The 20744-nt window shown below is 41.4% G+C and overlaps 1 protein-coding gene across 4 annotated transcripts in view; it reads right to left on the bottom strand.

Moving 5' to 3' along the window:
* Positions 1-20744, bottom strand: part of NRXN3 (neurexin 3) — a 1636170-nt gene that overhangs the window by 1570423 nt on the left and 45003 nt on the right. For 2 of the 4 annotated variants that reach the window (XM_030931539.1, XM_030931540.1), the window contains exons 3-4: positions 10494-10523; positions 7677-7688 (exon numbers count right to left, since the gene is read on the bottom strand). In XM_030931539.1, coding sequence (XP_030787399.1) covers positions 7677-7688; positions 10494-10523 — 42 coding nt within the window. The remainder of the gene's footprint in view (positions 1-7676; positions 7689-10493; positions 10524-20744) is intronic. The other 2 variants (XM_030931537.1, XM_030931538.1) reach the window with 1 other exon arrangement.

Here is a 20744-nt window from a genome sequence, read left to right as displayed (position 1 = left end):
GGTCTCTGTTTTGTGTGGGTTAGGGGAAAAAAAGAGCAGTATCTCTTTAAGAGTCAACAGTAAATTAACTTGCCCAAAAGACTGAAATAATTAGCAGTTAGTAGCTTATTAAAAGGATGGCAAAGGCCAAGCTGCCATCTGGGATCTCCAGTTTCTTGTGATTGTTATTATGTCAAGATGTGCAAGTTGCATTAGGTTTCATGTCACCGCGCCTGCCCTTGCTTTACATGTAAATTTTAATGAAAGATGCAGCACTTTTACAATCAGATGTCTATCAAAAAGTGTTATTAGTCTGGCTTTTTACAAAGCATATGGTCTTTTCCACCTCTGTTATTCTGCTTACCACTAAATGCCTTAGGAAAAAAAAAGAGAAAAACTCAATAATATCAATTAGATATTCTCTTTGTATAGAGGGAAACCTGTGCTTAATCAAAAACAGGGCAAAGCTACCTCACAAGAGGACAATATTTTTGCTTCTATTTACACACAGTGAAAAACCACACTGCCTGGGTGTCTCACAAGGTTAATCCTTCTTAAAGAAAGTTAAGCAACCTAGAGCCTGCCTACTGATTATTACACAGATAAACACAATTTTGGATTGAGTGGGGAAAATGCATGTATTTATTAAAGATAAACGGCAATTTTAAAAAAAATAAATCAGTCAATAAAGAAAAATGGCAGAAACGGTCACAACGGAAACTTATAGTGATGGGCATATTCTATTTCTTGATTTGGATGATATCTACATAGGTATACACAGGTTAAAAAAAAAAAAACCTTCAAGCTGTATGCTTAAGAGCATGCCTTTTATACACTTTGCACTGTGTATGCTATCCCCAGTAAGCAAATAAATGACAAGCAAATAAAAAATTCCCTATGTGTTCACACACAAAGCACATTTTCTTTTCTGATTCTGATAATGTAAAGCGTGGGTGATCTGACTAAATGATTACCTAACAATTTCCCTTTAAAATAAAAACTTAATTTAAAAACTGCATATATAAAAATACATTTAAAACAGTGCATTTAAGACTTATTACTTGAAGAGAGGTGTTTGTTACATCTGAAAGCTATTTTCAAACTCCCATTGACTGTGAGCAAGGTGTCAGAGGGCTGGGTCTATGTTTGCTCAGTTTCTGTGTACTCAGTACCTAGCATATCGCTGGCTCTCCACCAATATTTGTTGAATGCCAAATAAGCATTGCTTTTCTAATATTATAGCAGAGGATCTGTCAAATTCTGATACATGTCACCCTGGAATCTATTATTTTCAGTACACCTACAAATGGCAACTACATATAAAAACACAATATACCAGTACAAGCCTATTAATATGTATTTGCACAAATTGTACCTATACTCAGATATACACTGCCCTACACAACTAAGAAACAGACGATGGCATGTACAAGCCTAAGCACATGGGGAAATGCACTGTGCTTGTTTTCTCATTAAATATCTTTCCATCAGACTATTCTTTCAAAGTCTTTGCAAATGAGATGTATCTTAAAGACAACACAATTCCAAACATTCTTTGCCTGTAGGTGCTATCAAAGTCAGATTTATGTGTGTATACATATTGATCTACAGTTGAAAATTATATATCTTCTAAGGTTAACCAACTCAACTGGATAAGCAAAGGATAGATCATTATTCATACCTTAGAGGAGAAAGTGTTTTATAACATATATACACAGACATAAAATCTATAAGTAATCAATAAATCCAAATTGATCATTGAGGAGGAGGAAACAGACATGTTGTTTCAAAATCTGAGAAATAATTTCTTTTATGTATTGTCAATCGGAATTTAATTAAAACATTATACTGATACATTGTACATTTTATTAATAAATCTTCTGTTCACATCAACACTTTTTTGAATGCTCCAATAAACATCCATGCAAAAAATGTCTGGTGTCCAGCGAAAATTTCTAAACAAGAAAAAAACACACTTTTCATATTTTTCAAGCACCATCTCAAAGACATCCCTGCCAAAAATACAGAGCTGCTAAAATCAAGCAATTTACTTTTTTATGTTTAAAATAAATCTATTTTCCCCCACAGACTTTCAAAACATTAGAAGAAGAAAACATACATGGAAAACAGGCTTCTTCAAAAAACAAAGCGATTTTATATTCATTGTCAAGAGGACAAATCAGTGGTGGATGAGAAACAGATGAGACAAGAGATGGAAATGTAATACTGCTCCTATTTTATTATAATTAGATATTTATAGAGCACAGATGAGTTTATTTTCATAATTAGTAGCTGGCATTAGTAAATGAATTTGCATACACAGTTGGCTATCAAGGCAGTAACTTATTTTCAGGGCTCTCGAGTCCCAGCAGGGACAAGACGGGGTTCAACTCCTCAAATCAGCTTTCTTAATGTTATTACCAGTAAAATGCAATCTACATGAAATCATGTTCAAATTCATGTAGCTTGATTATCCCTTTCCAGTTTGGCCAGTGTTGATTAGCTCAGCATTAGAAGGCCAGTGATCAAATCTACATGGGAAAAATAAACATAAACAAATCAAAAGGGCCTTCTAAACTCTAAAGAACTAGGATAGATCTTAGGGTCAACACTATCTAATCCAGTGAATACAAAACTCTGTAGAGCAAAAGGAAAAAGAAACGAAATCCCCCTGCTGCCCCGGCTGCCCTAAAGGTTTAAAAATCAGTTCTTTTTTTTTTTTTTTTTTTTTTTTTTTTTTTTTTTTTTTTTTGGAGGCGGAGTCTTGCTCTGTCACCCAGGCTGGAGTGCAGTGGCCAGATCTCAGCTCACTGCAAGCTCCGCCTCCCGGGTTCCCGCCATTCTCCTGCCTCAGCCTCCCGAGTAGCTGGGACTACAGGCGCCCGCCACCTCGCCCGGCTAGTTTTTTTTTGTATTTTTTTTTTAGTAGAGACGGGGTTTCACTGTGTTCGCCAGGATGGTCTCGATCTCCTGACCTTGTGATCCGCCCGTCTCGGCCTCCCAAAGTGCTGGGATTACAGGCTTGAGCCACCGCGCCCGGCCTAAAAATCAGTTCTTGATCATTGTTGAAGATGTCAGATACCTCTCTCCCAGGTCATTCTCTGCATTCTCCATACCTTCCCCACACTTTCCCACACCACGCTACAAAAGCAACTTTACCCAACACAGACCAGCCTCTCTGAAGGTAGTGCCAAGGGTAGGAAGGATTCCTGGTAACTGATCACAGCAATGGTCAAACAGAAAATTAATCAAACTACCTCCCTCTACTGACATCCAGTAAGAAATTTTGAAGGCATCTTTTTCTCCTCCCTTATTCTCAAACCAAAGGTAAAAAACTTACGGCTCATGCACCAAATCATCTGGCACGCAGGTACATACCTGTGTGTGTGTTCATACGTACGTATAGAGGAGAAGATACCTTGACATTTTTATCATGTCCACTTCTGGCTTTTCTTGAGCATCTGGCGACTATGCCTGCATCCTTGCGTGGCAGCAATCAGCTGGAGCAGAGTGGAGGCTGCTGCCTTTGATGGCACTTGCGCTCTCCAGTTTGCCATGATTCCCACCATGACCTATTGCTTCTCTTAACCTAGGATGCTATTTATCCCCAGGTCTACTTCATAATACTGGTCAGGACCCTGCTGGCTTTTGGGTCTGTGACCCCTGCCCTGAGTTCAGTTTCAAGGGAAGGTATTTGGTAACCTCATCCAGAATGGGTAATCCCTAAATGGACTAGAAGAAGGGGAAGAAGGCCAAAATATACTCTCAACATGTAAATGGGGGCTTTCAAAACAGCTGACCAAGGCTAGTTGCTGAAGTCCTCTGTGTGAGCCACTTCTAGGTAAGTTCGTGCTTGTTTTTGGCCATGTCCTGCCCAACGGCCTCCTGAACAGAGTGGTTTTTGTTATAGCCTACCCACCCTGCTCAGTTCTATAGATTTAACTTGACAATTCTTTCCATTATGGATTTACTACTTCATCAATCAGCTTTAAAAGAATGACAACATCTGAGGTATATTCCTTCTTTTCTCTGACAAATGTCTAAGAATAAATTCAAGACCTCTCCCATGTTTATTCTGGTGTAATCTATAAAATTTTCCCTCTGACACTTGCACACAGAGGGCCAGAGAAGGCCTTAGTGAGGCCAGGGAACTGGAGCCAGAACACGTGGTCTCACTTCACGACCCATTGGGGCTCCTTTGCTCAGTGATTGGGGGGCATGAGGGTTGTGATAAGGAACACATGTAAGTAAGTAGAGTGATTTCATTACTAATGTCAGCATTGAAAATCTAATCCTGTCCATCTCCCCTCCCCCCATATCTAAAATCAGTTGTTTAGTTCAGTTAAACCATTACTTAATTTTGTAAGCATTCATTAAGTACAACTGTGGCCCTAGTACTGAGTTTGTGTAGAATGAGTGACAGAGAGAGCAAAGACACAGGTCTTGGTCTTTTGTGGGACAGGTTGTGGGGAGTGGATTGAAACACATGAGTAAATGTGACTCAAGGCAGTTTGACATAGTTACCTTATAACACAGCACAAAGTCTGGCAGACCTAGGAGCCTTGGATCTTCAAGGATAAGAGGGAGAAGCATGTTCAAGGACATTCAAGAAAGAGAGTAGTAGAGCTTGAGCAAAAGTCCGAAGGCGGGAGAACACAGTGTGGATGCAAGCAGAGTGACTTGGGGACTTTGGGAGATGGGGGAGCTGGCAGGGGTGATGGTGGGTAGAGGGGGTATGCCCACTGAAAATAAAGCAGGGAAGGCATCTTGACAATTATACAACAAGAATCTACCTAAAACTTTGGAACAGATGAGCTACATGACCCGATTTAATTTTAATTTTGCTTTATTTTCACTTTCAGGAAGATAAACGACAGCAGAATAAGAGGATTAGAGATTCTGAGTCCTTTTTGCATGGAACACACTATACCAGACACATCTGGATGTTAATAAATGAATACGTTTGTCTTCAACATATGTGCAATCTAGTAGAGGGGAGTGGTCCAATTCCCAATTAACTTCCATATAAATTGTTAGAGAGGTACATGGAGGAAAAGCCCAACTCTGAATGGAGCATTCAAGGAAAATGTCACATAAGAAATGAAATATACGCATTTTTCAACAGGCAGAAAAAAGGGGATGAGGGACTGTTAGAAGGTAGAGAAACAGAATAAGCAAAGGTAAGAGATGAGGAAATTTTAGAGGTTATTTGGTATTCCACTTGGCTGGAGCAGCAACTTTGTAGCTAAACTTAACAGACGAGCAGGATCAAGGTAAACAGGACCATATAAGGGAAGGCTTTGAAAGTGGGATAACTAATCCTGTACTCCATTTGGTGGGTGGCAGAGTTTAAGCAATTCTCAACCACTGAATAGACTGGAAGAGAATAGAGGCAGAAAGACTAATTAGGAGAGGGCAATAATTGAGTAAGTGCTAACTGGAAACTGATCCAGGGAGGTGACAGTAGAGATGCAAGAGCCTTTCCGGAGGAGAGTCTCAACAAGCTCTCCCTCTACCAATTGCCTGGGAGTAGGAAGGTTCAGGAAGGAGAATGATAGAAAGTAATTCCTGGGTTTCACACCCGGTGATAAGGCGAGCGGGAACTGCATTAACAAATGGGGAGACATCATAAAGGGAAGCTGGTTTGTGGGCAGATGATATGAAGGTTGACTTTGAGCCTACTGAAGTGCCTCCCTTAGTGGGGCATTTACACAGACGTATGTTACAGAGAATGCAAGGCGGTAGGCTGGAACTTATGACAGGTCAGTGCAGAGAGGGAGCTAGAAGGCTTAAACATGGAGGTCACCCTTGTATCCGGGAGAGGCAGTGTACAGTAGGGGTTAGGGGCACAGATTCTGGGTTCGATTCTCACTTAGTAGTCATCAACTTATGTTATCTGACTCTGTGCCTTATTGTTCTTATTCATAAAACAAGAATAATGCCACCACCTACCTCACAGACGAGTTATGAGCGTTAAGTGTGACAAGCCCATTAACCATATAGCACAATGGCTGGTACACGACAAGTACTCCGTAAGTGTTAACAGCTTCTAGTAGTGGTAGTAGCAATGACTCAGAGAAAGAAGATATCACATGCAAAATCTAAAAAACACTCAAAACATCTATTTTATGGGATGTTGTAGGGGATTAGGGAAAGACAAGGAGACAGAGACTGACTCTAATGTGTTGCCATTGAGAGAAGAGGCAACAGTGCCACATGCATCAGAAAAGTTGAGTCCTAGGCAGATTGGTGGCTGTGCCTCTGAGGTCATCGGTGCCTTCCACTGAGTAGCGTCAGTGGAGAGGTGGAGATACAGCCAGATGTAGCCCTTTAATCATTTATTCCTCTTCCTCTCCCCGCTTTTCCACCTACCTCCTTTCAAAAGATACCAACTTAGCAATGGGGTAAGGGTTCCCCATGACAGATTTCTGAGAATGAAGCCACCTGGAATTTGCATAAAAGGAACAGGCAATCAACCAACCCCAAAGTGGAAAGGACTGAACTGCTTCCAAGGCAACCATACATAACTTTTCAAAGACCCAGAAAAGCATAAAACTCAAATAAGAGATAGCCAGCTCACAGACGCGTCATTGAATCCATGCTTTCAATAACTTGTCAGCCTCTTCTTTCTTCAACACCCTCATGGCATAAAACACATTTCCTACTTCTGTTACTTGCCACTCTTTGAAGGAAGAGACAGCACACATACTCATTGAGATAGGGGCTGCAGAGTGAAGGAAGAAGCAGGGAAGACTAGATGCAGACACAGATTTATAATTTATCAGTTAACCTCTCCCTTCACTCCTGAACAACTAATCCAATTTGAGCTGGTGAGCCAGGTTCTCTAGGCTTGGGTCTCTGAGAGCTTTGATTAGAAATGGATGCGTTACCCAAAGGTGTGATGCGATGAAAGGCATGTCAGAGTGCTGGCACAAGCTTGCGCGCTCAGCCTCTCTCCTTTTCTCTGCCCACCTGGCAAAAGGCTGGCTTTGTAAGTAAAAGTCCTACATTACCTCTTTCTCCTCTTCCTCCTGACTGTATAACACAGTTTCATTCCTGTGTCCTTTTACACCCTCCCAGTCCCACCCTTCTGAGCTCATCACCCCAATAGAAAATTCCAAATCCCACATATACAGGAAATATAACACAGGAAAAATAAATAAATAAATAAATATCCCCCCTCGCAATTCCACATTAAATAAAATTTCAGGCAATTCACCAGTACTCTCCCCTTCTCGTCTACCATCCTTCCCCCACCAATGTCATCCCCAAATTCAGTTATTTCAAGTAATAGCAATAATGATGCATAATTTCATACTTCCCCTGTTCCCTCAATATATTTACTAGGAGGGGATCTTAGAACACCCTGCATGGAAGTAACATGTATCTTCCCCACACTGCGTAACCACTTTCAGAGTCCCCCATTCCTGCTAGAAAGAGTACAAGATCATGCAGAAGGCCCACCCTCAGTTTAGAGGGAGGCAGGCCAATACAGAATCATCCCAAACACTGAACATGAAGTGCACTGAAGGGAAATGATAGCATTGGCTTTTTATTTTTATTCTTATTTTTCTGTTGTTGTTAAAAGCATTAATTTATAATCTGGACTGCATTCAGAATCGACAATCCTCTTGGATGCATGAATATTTCAAAACGCAGATTGATAGTTATAATGATAAAAGTAAAGTGAGCTCTACCTTTACTTCTACCTACAGAAATGAAGGTCCAAGTAAGTAGAGGAAGCATGGTGTCCACCATGGAGGCGGCAAGAGAGAGAGAGAGACAGAGAGAGAGCAACGAGAGTCAAACATCAGCACACTGCAGACACACAAAGAGACGTAAAACACACAAAACAAAAACTCCCAACAGTAAAGGCAGTAGCATTGCAACATCCTGAGGAGGCAGCGCAAAACAAACATACAATGTGGAAGTTTAAACAAGCAGTAAACGCTGTGACCAGCAAGGCTGCTCCCTCAGCTTCATGTTCAAGCTCCATCCCATTCATTTCTTCTCAGTCCCACCCTCAGAAACATGCAAAAAGCACTGCACAGCCACATATACGTGAAATTGCATGCACTTAATGTAAAAATGATTAGGGAACATCTCAGAGAAGATAGGTTCTCCTGTATTTTCCTAACATTAATATGAGTTATGAGGACCAAGAGTATAACATACACATATAGGTGGTGTACACACAACATATGTAAATATTTCCACACATATTTACGGGCATCAAAAACAAAGATTAATAAGATTCAGTGGAAACCAGACAGAAACCTCCTTTTTTCATGTTGAAGGAATAAGGAAAAGGAAAGGGGTACTGGTGAGAAGAAGAGTATCAGTTTTTTAGGTAATCATCAAATGGGTGAGAACAGATAAGGCGATAGGAAATGAAAAAGAATGAAAGGAAGAGGAATGCAGTCAAAGGACCGCCTTAAAAACAGATTAAACTTCAAGTTGCAACTTAAAATATTAGTAGCACCAGTCACCCAGAAGAATTCTGCATCCTTTCTTGAAAACCTCTTGAAAGAGGAATTCACAACATCCATGTCTGTCATTATTTCTTTCTCTCTTTCTAGAAGGTACCAGACTTATTCCTCCAGAGCATGGTTGTATTTGAAGCTCTGTGTTGTGCATAAGGAATATAATATAGGCTGTCCAAATGTTTTTTATACCAGTGTTGGGATTTACCTTTCAAGATATCCATGCTGCATCAGTGTGTCTGCAATAAGCTAAATCAAGATCAAGGAAGTCTCCATCAGCTTATCCCACCTGCCACACTCTGTCCTATGATGTGATGCACTCAGTTCTCCAGGCTACTATAAAGCTTGGAGGACTCCTGAGGGGCATCTGGGAGCATAAGGCTAAAGAATGTAGGAGGGGAAGAAATAATGTAGGAGGAGGTTATTGGGACTCTAAGAGTCTACTTTTGCTGGTGTAACTTGTCACCAAAGTTGAGTCATCAAATTCCAGCAATTCATAGATCTCGGTTCCTCAAAGAGATATGCTTAACTCTCTCAAGCTACCTGGACACTGCTCAACATTAGGTACATCCCCTACTCATGTCCACCTCATAATCATTTGCTGTTGGCCCTTCCCTCCCTGGCTAAACTGCAAGAACAGAAACTTGATCTCAGCCTCTTCTGGAGTGCCTTCTAATACTAGAGAACTCACCTGATCTCCTCTCCCAGTTCTGTTTTTTGACATATGCTCTCTACCAAATCATCTCTTTATTGAAATTGCTGAAGTCCCCACCACTGATCTTGGCTTAGGTCTGGAGGATGCATTTACATAGGAAAAGTAGGCTTCCTCCTTACCTTGCTTTGCCAGTTCAGGATGCCCTTGACTGCTCACTTCCACAGCTAACTGGATGCCATAAACAAACTTCTTCCAGCCTTGGGCAGTTCCTTGATTTGATGATACTGCCCTTTATGTCAAAAATGTCTGATGGACTCAATGTCAGGGAGCAGGGGAGGGGAAGTCCCACCCTCCTCATGAGATCAAGAAAAACAGGAATATGTGGAATTATCCCTCTTTCCCCTTTTCTTTGGTCCTCCGAAAGAGGTACTGAGTCCCATGTATATTTCAACAGGACATAGTCAAGAAAAATTAGAGTTTTTGGTTATAGGGCAAGGCAGGTAGACCAATCTTGCAATCATCCCAAGGCTCAGAAGAAACACAATAGCAGCAATTGAACTGTGAAGGAAAAGACAATTTTAAGTAGGCTCAGCTCTCAACTCCTGATTTAGGCTGATAATGTGGAAAATTTTTATTTAGGAGAAAAAGGCTTCATTCACAGCCCACCCTGTGCTTAGCTGAGCTGAATTTCCTGCACAGTTCATTCCTTGCATATTTGAATATTTTAGGTTGCAGATGCTGAATTTACAGATCTTTATATGCAGTTTTCTTCAGGGTGTATAATGAGTTAGAATTCTGCCATGAGGACATTAACATGTTCTTTAGGTGGTTTTTGCTTTTATATAAAACTGAAAACAGTCAAACCCCCAAGGGCTTCCTTTCACCATGGAGAGCAGATCATTATGGGCAGTGGAATGGAGGGGAAGACAAAAAGCAAACCGTTCCTCAGAGGGAAATTCAGGGAGGAGCCCAGCTCCTCTCCCCCATCCTGGAGCCCCGGCATGGGGCCTAGGGAGGAGCAGGAGGAAGTTAACCGCTTGGTTGCTCTGAAATTAGCTTCATACACCCTCATTATCGACACCGTCATGCCTGGTTTCATGCTTCCCTCTTGGATGCAGCCCAGCAGGGCCAGCGCCCAAAATGACAAATGGCGGTGGAGAATGGAGAAGCCAAGGGGACAATGGAGATGGGAAACCACGATGCATCAAGGAAGGTGCCCCCACCCCCACTGCGGAGGGTCCTGCAGCCAGCCTGGCCCAATGCGGGAAGGACAGGCAGCGAATGGCCTGCCAGTAACGATGAGGCTCTGTGACCAGCCAGAGGCAGGGAGGCAAGCGGTTCAGGCAGCTGCAGGACCACAAGCACAAAGCACCTACCTTGTTCACTCATCATGAGGTGGGAGAGGCCTGAGGAAGAGAAAAAGGGAGAAAGGGAAGAGGAGCGGGGAAGGGTAAGGAAAAAAAGAAAGAAGACAAAGTTAAAATCTCAAAAGCAATACAATCTTAATTCTTGAGTGGAAAAAGGAGTGGCAAGGGCCACGTGCTTGCTCATACGTCACAGACTCCACATGCACATATCCTGGGACATGCAACAAGCATGGACACCCCAGCCTTCCTGCTGCTGGGCAGAAAGCCTGGCTTTCTAGCTTACAGTCTTGTGTTTGCGGAACTGCTCTGGGCCTAATCTCAAGAACTTTCCTTTTACCATTGTTCTCTGCAATAAGTAGGATTTGTGGTAGATCTGTTAAAGATTAAGTCCCTTGGGAAGTAGACTTAAGATGCCAGGTAAAGTTGGTTTCTTTCTTTTAAATTACTTATAATAGTAATACACGGTCACTGTAGAAACTCGGGAAAAATCATCAGAATAAAAATAAAAATATCAGTTGCAATTCTACCTTCCAGAGACTACCATCCAATTTTTTTTCCTCTAGATAGTCTTCTCTACAAAAAGTGAATCATATGGAATATACCAAATAAGTTCCTGCTTGCAAGAGTTGCTCAGACAACCTGGAACTGTTTCTATCACTGTCATGTTAGCCCAGGGACAATGACACCACTTCTTCCACTTCTCCCCTACCATCTTTCCTGGAAAGGCCTCCACACTTGATCAGGGAGGACTAGCCCAACACTGAATGGTTATAAAAGCTATGTAAATTCCAAGTAAATAGATAAGAGAACCTCTGGTTATATTATTATGGAAGGCAAACAGGGATACTAAGAGTTCCTTGGTTCAGGAAAGCACAAGCCTTGATAAATCTATTAAAAAGAAAAGATTTTCAACCAGGAACCAACTGTACCAGTTATCTGCTCTTGTATTGGTTCTGTTATTACTGGAGATATTTGACAATATCCAAATCACTCCAGAGAACCTTTACTCTGAGCAAAATTCAGGGATATAGGGGATTAATAAAGAAAAAAAAAACTCTAAAGTATGGAAATCTCTAAATGTTTTTGGAGATTACTAGAGATTTAGAAAAGCAATCAGAGACAAAATATAGGTCAAGCAACCAACTTTTAAAAGATCAATGATATATTAAATACACAGATACGCATGCCACAAATGTCATGGGGTCTATTTTTTAAACAAATTTCATTAAACTATAATAATATTTTAAATATTATACAATTTTAGTATTTGTTGCTCTAGGACCAGAATAAATATTCATGGAAGAATGAAATCATGACAAAACAAGTCATTCTCATGATTTGTTTTGTTCAAAAAATTCATTTTGTGTCTTTGTGGGGGAAGGGTATAGCAAGAAGACAGGAAAAAAGGCCCTAGATTTGATTAAGGGAAACTTCCATAGAAATAACTGTTCTTAAAATGTCTGTTGGAGTATGTGGCAAGGGAAACAGGGACAGAACAGGTGTATGAATTCAGAAGGTGACCCTCACAAGAGTGGCTCACACCTGTAATCCTAGCACTTTGGGAGACCAAGGCAGGAGAATAGCTTGAGTCCAGGAGTTCGAAACCAGCCTGGGCAACATAGCGAAACCCCGTCTCTACAAAATAAAAATTAAAAACTTAGCTGGGGTGGTGGTGTATACCTGTAGTCCCAGCCACTTGGGTGGGCACTGAGGTGGGAGGATCGCTTGAGCCAAGAAGTTTGAGGCTACATTGAGCTGTGATCGCACCACTGCACTCCAGCCTGGGTGACAGAGCAAGACCTTGCCTCAAAAAAAAAAAAAGAGAGAGAGAAGAAAAAAAAAAAAAAAACAAGGATAAGGAAGATCTGAAGAGCTACCTAAGAGTCAAATACAGAGTTAAAAAGGGCAAACATTTTACTCCCGAGATTAAAGATGTTTGGCAGCTGCAGGAAGAAGTGAGTAGGAAAGAGATGGAAGAGTCTTTATTTGACCCATGTTAATATTTTTTAAATTTACCAAATAAAGAGTGAACAGGACATTTGGTAGTAAGAGGGGATTCAAGCCTCATAAAAACCCCTACAGTTGCACCTTATCTTGTGCTTCCCAAAAAGTGTATTTCACTGATGATCTATATTGGCCACCTGGAGATGATTATTTAAAAACAAAGATCCTGGGCTTCACCCAAGACCTAATGAATCAGAATTTTGGGAAAGAATGGGGGCCAGATCTGAATTTTAAACGACTTGCCCAAGTGATTCCCACGTTTACTGGAACTTGAGAGCCACCCCTTTAGAGTGGCCTATAAATCACATTTTGGTCAATTAAATTGTATAATAAATGCACTAAGGGGAATTGGATATTTAATAGAAACCCACAGTGGACCCTTTCATAAAGGGAAGAATCCTTTTAAAATGCAAATAACTCACCACCTGCGTTTTAAAAATTCAAATATGTACTTATCAGGTTTTATTAAACTACATATGTAGTTGCAGTATTGCCACTCAAATAAAATGTTCATATTCGACTTATAAAACCCTTAAATAGAAATACTAGGCCAGAAAATGAGATATGCGATCCTGATGCCAAGACTTTGTTTTTATAGCCAATAAAGCAAAATGGATATGAATCAGTGTGACAGGAAACAGGATTGGGGGGAAAAAACCACGTAACCGTAATATGATTTGTTTTATTTTGCTTTTTGAGAAAAGAATTTTCTTCCACTTTCAAGGGCTTTTACAAAATCAGTACATTTTCTTGCACAAATCTGTCCTCAGAGCTTGCAGAGTTAAAAACTAGAAACCAAGAATTCCATCATGCCCAGGTCTATTTTGAAATTCTGCTTCTCCGCCTTCTACCTCAAACACTCCTACTTGCTGCTAAAAATCTCAAGCCCCTCAACAGTGAATGGAAGTACCAACAACCAATTATCCAAACAATTCATGTATCTACCACATGCATAGAATAGTGGGGATACAAGTAAGTGTGGGGTATCATTCCTGATCTCTAGAGTTCAGTCTAGCTGGGAAGGTATGCATGTGCTTATATTTACACACACACACATTTGACATATATACTGATACCTGACAGTGATGCATGGGGGATCAAGGACTTCAGAGCCAGATTTGATTTCCATCTGTGCTACTTTCTAACTTGTGACGCTAGGAAAGTTGTTAAACATTTCTTTGCCTTGATTTTCCTATCATAAAATTTGACTAATGATAATGCCTACCTCAAAAGTTATTTTGAGGATTAATATATATAAATTTGTGCCTACACATAGGAGCTTTTTCTTTTCTTTTTTCTTTTTTTTGAGACGGAGTCTCACTCTGTTGCCCAGGCTAAAGGCAATGGTGCAATCTCGGCTCACTGCAACCTCTGCCTCCCAGATTCAAGTGATTCTCCTGCCTCAACCTTCTGAGTAGCTAGGATTACAGGTGTGTGCCACCATGCCTGGCTAAATTTTGTATTTTTAGTAGAGATGGGGTTTCGACATGTTGGCCAGGCTGGTCTCGAACTCCTGACCTCAGGTGATCTGCCTGCCACAGCCTCCCAAAGTGCTGGGATTACAGGCATGAGCCACCATGCCCAGCCTGACAAGAGCTTTATAACAGTTGTTGATGTTATTTTTATTATGCTATGAAAATACACTGACATGTAAGGCAACACTTATTATAGTACCTGACAGACAATAGGTGTTCAGTGTGTGTTTGATGATTGAATGAGGAGTGAATGGATAATTGCTAAGTGTCAAATGATTAATTCAGACAACAAGACCAGTAGGGACTATAAAGAGGGTCCCAGGTGCTCAGAAAAGGTTTCTGGAGGACAGAGGAATTTTTAACTGTCTTGGAAAATGGTTTAGGGTTTAGATGGAGGACATTCCAGGGCAGCATGAACTCCCAGGATCACAACGTGCATTGGTAAGGACTTTTCTGTTCAGTTTTTCAGAAGCAACCAGGACACTGCCAGGCACATAGTTGGGACGTAATAGGATGCTACACAAATAAAGGAATGAATACATGTGCATAGTTCATATAAGGAAAAAGTGAAAGACGATCCTAAGAATCAGAGTATGGAGGTCTTAGGTTTCAAGGCTAAGCAAAGTAGACTTGATCTTGTCCCTGATGGGAGACATCGAGGGTTCGTGAGCAAAAGAAAAACCCAAGGAAGATGATATCGAAGAAGATTATTTTTGCAATACTGTGGACGAGATGGGTTAGAGGGAAAGAGACGGAGGCACAGAGATCAGTTACAGGGGAAGGGCCTAAATTAGTATCATGGCAATGGGAAAGAAAAAGAAAAAGAGGACTGAACAGGCTTTGGTGATGGATGAGATGCTTTAGGAAGGGTGGATGGGAGACTGGGGGAAACAGTAACAGAAATAGGAAGGTGGGATGGAGTAGGGGGATGGATTCAAGGTGGTGTGAATAATGAGTTCTACTTGGCATATAAAGAGCTGAAAGGAGGAATCAGTCAAGCAAAAGATCCAGTGTGCCCTTAACAATGTAAGACTACAGTCTGAGAGAGTCAGGACAAATATTAATATAAGGGCTTCTCACAACTCCTTCATGGATGAGAGGGTCAGCACCTGTGTCAGTGAATGACACCCCAAAGGAAAGGGGGTTGGAGCCCTGAGTCTTAACCTGGGAGGAGTGGGGAGATATTAAGATATCCTGGAGGTTCTTTCTTTCCAAGTACATTCAACATTAAGATATAAATGTTGAAATAATTTTACATTCAAAAAAAAGAAAAAGGAACGATATGGTTTTCCAACATAAATTATAGAAAATAATGCTCAAAAAATCTTAACTGAGGAGGGTATAATTAGCAAGAAAGGAAACAGAGTCTATGCTAGGTATGCATTCTGTATGTTGTTCATGAGGAAGAGCTAAAAATGAATATGGACCTTCTAGTTGATCTCAGAAACAGGGGGTCAAAATGCATGCCCATCGGCAGCAATCTCCCAGGCCACACTGCCAGCCCTAGGACCAGCACCCTGGCTGAGTTTGGAGTTTGGCATTTATTCTGGGCTTGATATTCCAGGGCTGCCAAAAGAAAAGGCACAGGCTAAAACGGGGTCTCATGGAAGCCGAGAGGACCACACCTTTCCAAAAGAGTCTCACCATCGGCTCTGGCCTTGAACAGATCTTCAACTATGACTCACAATCCAGCACCATTAAAGTTCACCTAAGGATGAACAGGAGATGGGCTGTGATAACCCTTTGATAGGCAGGAAATTAAGAATTGCCAATGTCAAATTCTTGTGGAACTATAATTCCTTTAAAAAAAATAATTACAGAAATACAAGAAAGCAACAGAAATGTCTCCCATTTGATGTCACACCTTGAAAAAGTGCTACTCCAGCTGGATCCTAACAGGATGTCTGATACTTTTGACCCTTCCACCTCCCTCTTTCTAGTCCTATTAACATAGTCCACCCTTCTTGTGCCTGCCTATCTGTGGCGCACAGGTTCTCAGGGTACGTGGAGGAATAAGAGGAGAAAAAGATCACCAGGAGATAAGACATACAAAGTTGAAACTGCCTTAGAATAGACTGCAAATCATATGTAAATTATATGCAAAGTACACGTAAGGCCCTCTAAACTATGTTACACCCTTTGGGAAAATCCCCATGGAGATAGCTATAGCTGCTTTTTCAGCTCGGGAAAATGGAAATGGCTATGAAAGCAAAGTCATTTGTAAGCGGCTGTGGCCATCATGAAGCCTGTCATGAGAATGACTAATACAGAGAATAGAAACCATTTACTGAAACAGGCAAGAGGAAGATGTAATGTTCAGGAACCAGGCCAGAAGTTGAAGGCCTCCATCATTTAAGCTAATATTGTCTCCCCCTTAAATCTATAATATCCCACCCACCTCAGATGGTTTTCAAATCCATCCTTCTTTCCTTCACCCCGGCCTTGTAATCGGCAAAAGCATTTCAGGGAAGGAAGGAAGTCACTCACAGGGGTAGAAAAAAAAGAAAAAGATTCAGAAAAGAAGAAAAAAAAGTTATCTCTGCCAAGACTTTTATTTCACTCGCTTTCAGAGTAACTTTTATCTCAGTGAAAAATCCACATATATCATCTCTTTTTTTCATAGTGAAGTAGAGAAATTAAATGTCACTAATTGCTACAAGTGCCAAGTGCCAACGATGAATTCTTATGAAGCCACAAGGACTTTTTAAAAGAGTAATTACATAAAATCAGAAGGTCATAGAAACATTCACCTGACGTTTCTGGAAGAAGTAGGGAGATGTTGAAGGGGGAAGAGGGTAGGCCCCTGAATTTACAGAAGCCAAAAGTGTCTGTAGGGTGACCAGGAATTTGGAAAAGAGAGAAGGGGGAGAAAATCTCATGTTGTTCAGATTTGCATTTTAAAGAGGGAAGTGGCTTGATAACCCTCCCAAAAATGACTTGGGAAAGGAAGAATTTCATCTTCCAGTTGAAGTACACATCTTAGCATTCTGAGCACTAAAGAGAAGAAATTCAGTTAACTTGGTAAAGAGAATTACAACAGCTAATATCTGTTGGTTGTTTATCACAGACAAGACATGGCTATGTTATCTCATTAAATACAGCTCTATGTGAAAGACATTGCTATACCATTAATTTTACACATGGGAAAACCAAGGCTGAGAGCTAAAGTCACACTACCTTAGTGAGGGGTGAAGTGAGGACTCTGCACCAGCAGATGGACTTTACAGCCTGTGATGGTAACCATGACACCAGTTACCCCCTCTGGTTCAGTGCTAATGGAGAAGAAAGGAGACATAGCTCAGAGAATCCAGAAGCAGAAAATAGTGCCTAGACATCAGCTTCACTTATGACCCTGGCCCAGCAGGGCTTAAAGGGCCCTGGGAAACCCTTTTATTTATGTATTTATTTATATACTTTAAGTTCTAGGGTACATGTGCACAACGTGCGGCTTGTTACGTATGTATACATGTGTCATGTTGGAGGAACATCACACACCGGGGCCTGTCGTGGGGTGGGGGGAGCAGGGAGGGATAGCATTAGGGGATATACCTAATATAAATGACAAGTTAAGGGGAAGCCCTTTTAAATGGCTGTCTTCTCCCTTTCCTCAATCCTCATCCACAGAATCTACTAAAACATGAAATTCTTCCTTCCTCAAGTTATCTAGTGGCATAAAGCCACTTCTCTCTTTAAAATGCAAATTTAAACCTGAGACACACTCAGACTCCCCAGTCACGGATACTGTCATGTGTGAGATCATCAGAGCAGCCAGGCTAAAGGTCTCTCATCTAAGATGGGCATGCACAGGTGCTTTCGAACAGAGAAAGTCAGAGACATACAGGCTGAAGAAGTCTGCCACCATGGGTGGGAGGAGGGCATAGGGGACAGGGTAGGATTGAGAAGAATGCTTACAGGAAAGGAAAAGGGTCTGAAGAAACCTTCTACCTAAGTCCTCCTTTTTTTTTTTTTTTTTTTTTTTTTGAGACAAGGTCTCAAAAAAGGTCTCTGTTGAGTGCAGTGGTGCAGTCGTGGCTCACTGCAGCCACTTCTGGGCTCAAGCGATCCTCCCACCTCAGCCTCCTGAGTAGCTGAGATTACAGGCAAAATCCATAATTTTGTCTCAGACCAGCCCTTCCCTGAGAAATTCCCTGACCTTCACTATGAACTTGAATCTACTTTTTCTGCCCAGGGTTCGCTAGTTCCTCACAGCAGAGCCTAGGCCTGCTCCACATTTGGATCAATGATGTGTCTGAAGACATTCACGGCATGCTGTCTGGATGTTGTGATGACCTCAACCTGAAAATAACCAATTTGTTAGATATAAGAATTAGGGTCCAAAAGGATGAGAACAGGCAAAAGTGAAATTTAATGTTAAGGGCTAAATGTAAATTTTGGCATTTAAGTGCCATCCTCTACCCTCAATCCACCAAAATAAAAATGTTCAATAGCCTCGCCTTTTCTCAGCATTGTCTGTACCAGACATAGGGTTTTGGTTCAGTGTATGTTGCCATACATTAGAAGAGGCTTTAGTCAAGTGGGGTATTAATTCCACGGGAGAATACCTAGGATCGTGAGGGACCCAAAACATGTCGACATGCAGAACAGCTCAAGGAACCACTATATGTAGCCCAAACAAGAGAGAGTTACTTCGTAAAAAACTCATGGAAGAACACGAGAGCTGCCGTCAAGCATGTGTCTCCTTATGTCGCCCAGGCTGTAGTGCAGTGGCTTGATCTCGGCTCACTGCAACCTCTGCCTCCCGGGTTCAAACGATTCTCCTGCCTCAGCCTCCCAAGTGTCTGGGACTACAGGTGCACACCACCATGCCCAGCTAATTGTTGTATTTTTAGTAGAGACGGGGTTTCAACATGTGGGCCAATATGGTCTCAGTCTCTTGACCTCATGATCCGCCCACCTTGGCCTCCCAAAGTGCTGGGATTACAGGCATGAGCCACCGCGCCCAGCCCCCATCGAGCATTTTTAAAAGTGTATATGCATGATGAAAAACATAAAAAGCAAGTACATTTGCCATGAACAGAGGGTAAAATAATAAGGGAAATTTTATTTGCCAGAAAGTTCATAAAAAAGAGTCAGAATGAGGTTGTACGAGAAAACTGCCAAAAAGTCCTCCCAACTCTAAGATTCTTTGCCTCTATGAATTCAGATGATCTCCAAAGAGACCAAGCAACATATTGGGCTGAACTGTATCAAACTGCTGATAGGTGACTGGCTTTGGCCCATAAAAATGGTGGTTTAATACAGTTGAAATCCCCTGAGAACACTACCCATAATCAGAAGGGCAGGCTGCAACAATAGCCTGCCACCACTACAGCCAAGCTACACAAAGCTTCAAATAATCACCTAACAGCAATTATGAGCTAACACTCAGGATAATCATATAGGATTTACATATAGGATTTTGGCTTTTCTGCAAGCTTTACACAGCACTGAGAATGGATTGAATAGTTGGACTGATGATGATGATGATTTTCAGAGACTCAGAAGAGAGAGATCCTGCTGCTAATTCTCCAAGATAGGGGTTGCCCAGATTCCAGTCTCTGAGTTTTGTCCTTCCTTGATACTACCATGTTCTGTCCTCACCACCAAGCCTTTTGTGGTATGTAATCATACCAGCCAACTCACTGTTTGCCACTAGACCAATATTGTTCTTATGGCATGGCAGCTGGACTGAACAGAAAGGGTTTCTTCCTATCATGCCTATGAGTAACCAACAGCTTCTATATGGCCTAATTATTACAGGGTAGGGGAAAGAATGTCTCCAGCCTATTCCCAAGCTATTCCATCTCTTAGTGGGGAAGGAGTGGTGAGGTTTCCTTATGCATTAATGCCATGGAAGACAGAGAGACAAAGGTAGTTATGCCCATCACTCTAAGGGCTAAAGGAGCAGTAGTAATGACTTTTAGAAAAGAATCATTCCAAAGGAAAGAAAGTCTTTGCTCTCCAGCTGTCATGAACTTCCCTAAAATAGTTCTTCATTCATGAATGACATGAAGCTAGAAGGGACAGCTGATGTGCTAGATAAAAGCACTGCACCCAAATAGATCATGGTGTGCTGGATTTAACAAAGTCAAAGAATGATCCCAAGCTTTAGTCAAATAAACCAATTGCACAAGTCCAGGAAGGGGAGAGAAATGGGCACAAACATAGTAAAGACTTTCATTGACATTAAGTTCAATTAATACTATAATCTTTTTTATTAAGGCTAAGATGTTTGGTGCTGTCATTAATAGATACCTAGTCTAGAAAAAGGGAGTCCAGGCCAGGCACAGTGGCTCACGCCTGTAATCCTAGCAGTTTGGGGAGCCGAGGCGGGTGGATCACCTGAGGTCAGGAGTTTGAGACCAGCTTGGCCAACATGGCAAAATCCCATCTCTACTGAAAATAAAAAGTTAGCCAGGTGTGTTGGTGTGTGCCTGTAATCCCAGCTACTCAGGAGGCTGAGGCAGGAGAATCGCTTGAACTCGGGAGGCAGAGGTTGCAGTAAGCTGAGATTGTGCCACTGCACTCCAGCCTGGGCAACAGAGCGAGACTCCATCTCAAAAAAGAAGAAAAAAAAACAAACAAAAAAGGGAGTCCTGAGACCACTCTACAATGAACTGAACTGATCCCAATCATATTCATAATACTGTATGTGGTGAGGGCATCCTTCTTTGGAAAGGATACAGAAAATAAAATGTGTCATTTTTCAGAGAACAATGACCTGGAAGAAAGAATTAAAACTGCTTGTAGGAGAATGCTAAAAAAAAAAAAAAAAAAAAAA

The sequence above is a fragment of the Rhinopithecus roxellana genome, chromosome 5 (assembly GCF_007565055.1).
Source record: "Rhinopithecus roxellana isolate Shanxi Qingling chromosome 5, ASM756505v1, whole genome shotgun sequence".
NCBI lineage: Eukaryota > Metazoa > Chordata > Mammalia > Primates > Cercopithecidae > Rhinopithecus > Rhinopithecus roxellana.
Note: the sequence above shows the minus strand (reverse complement) of the source record. Positions and strands in the feature narration are given on the sequence as shown.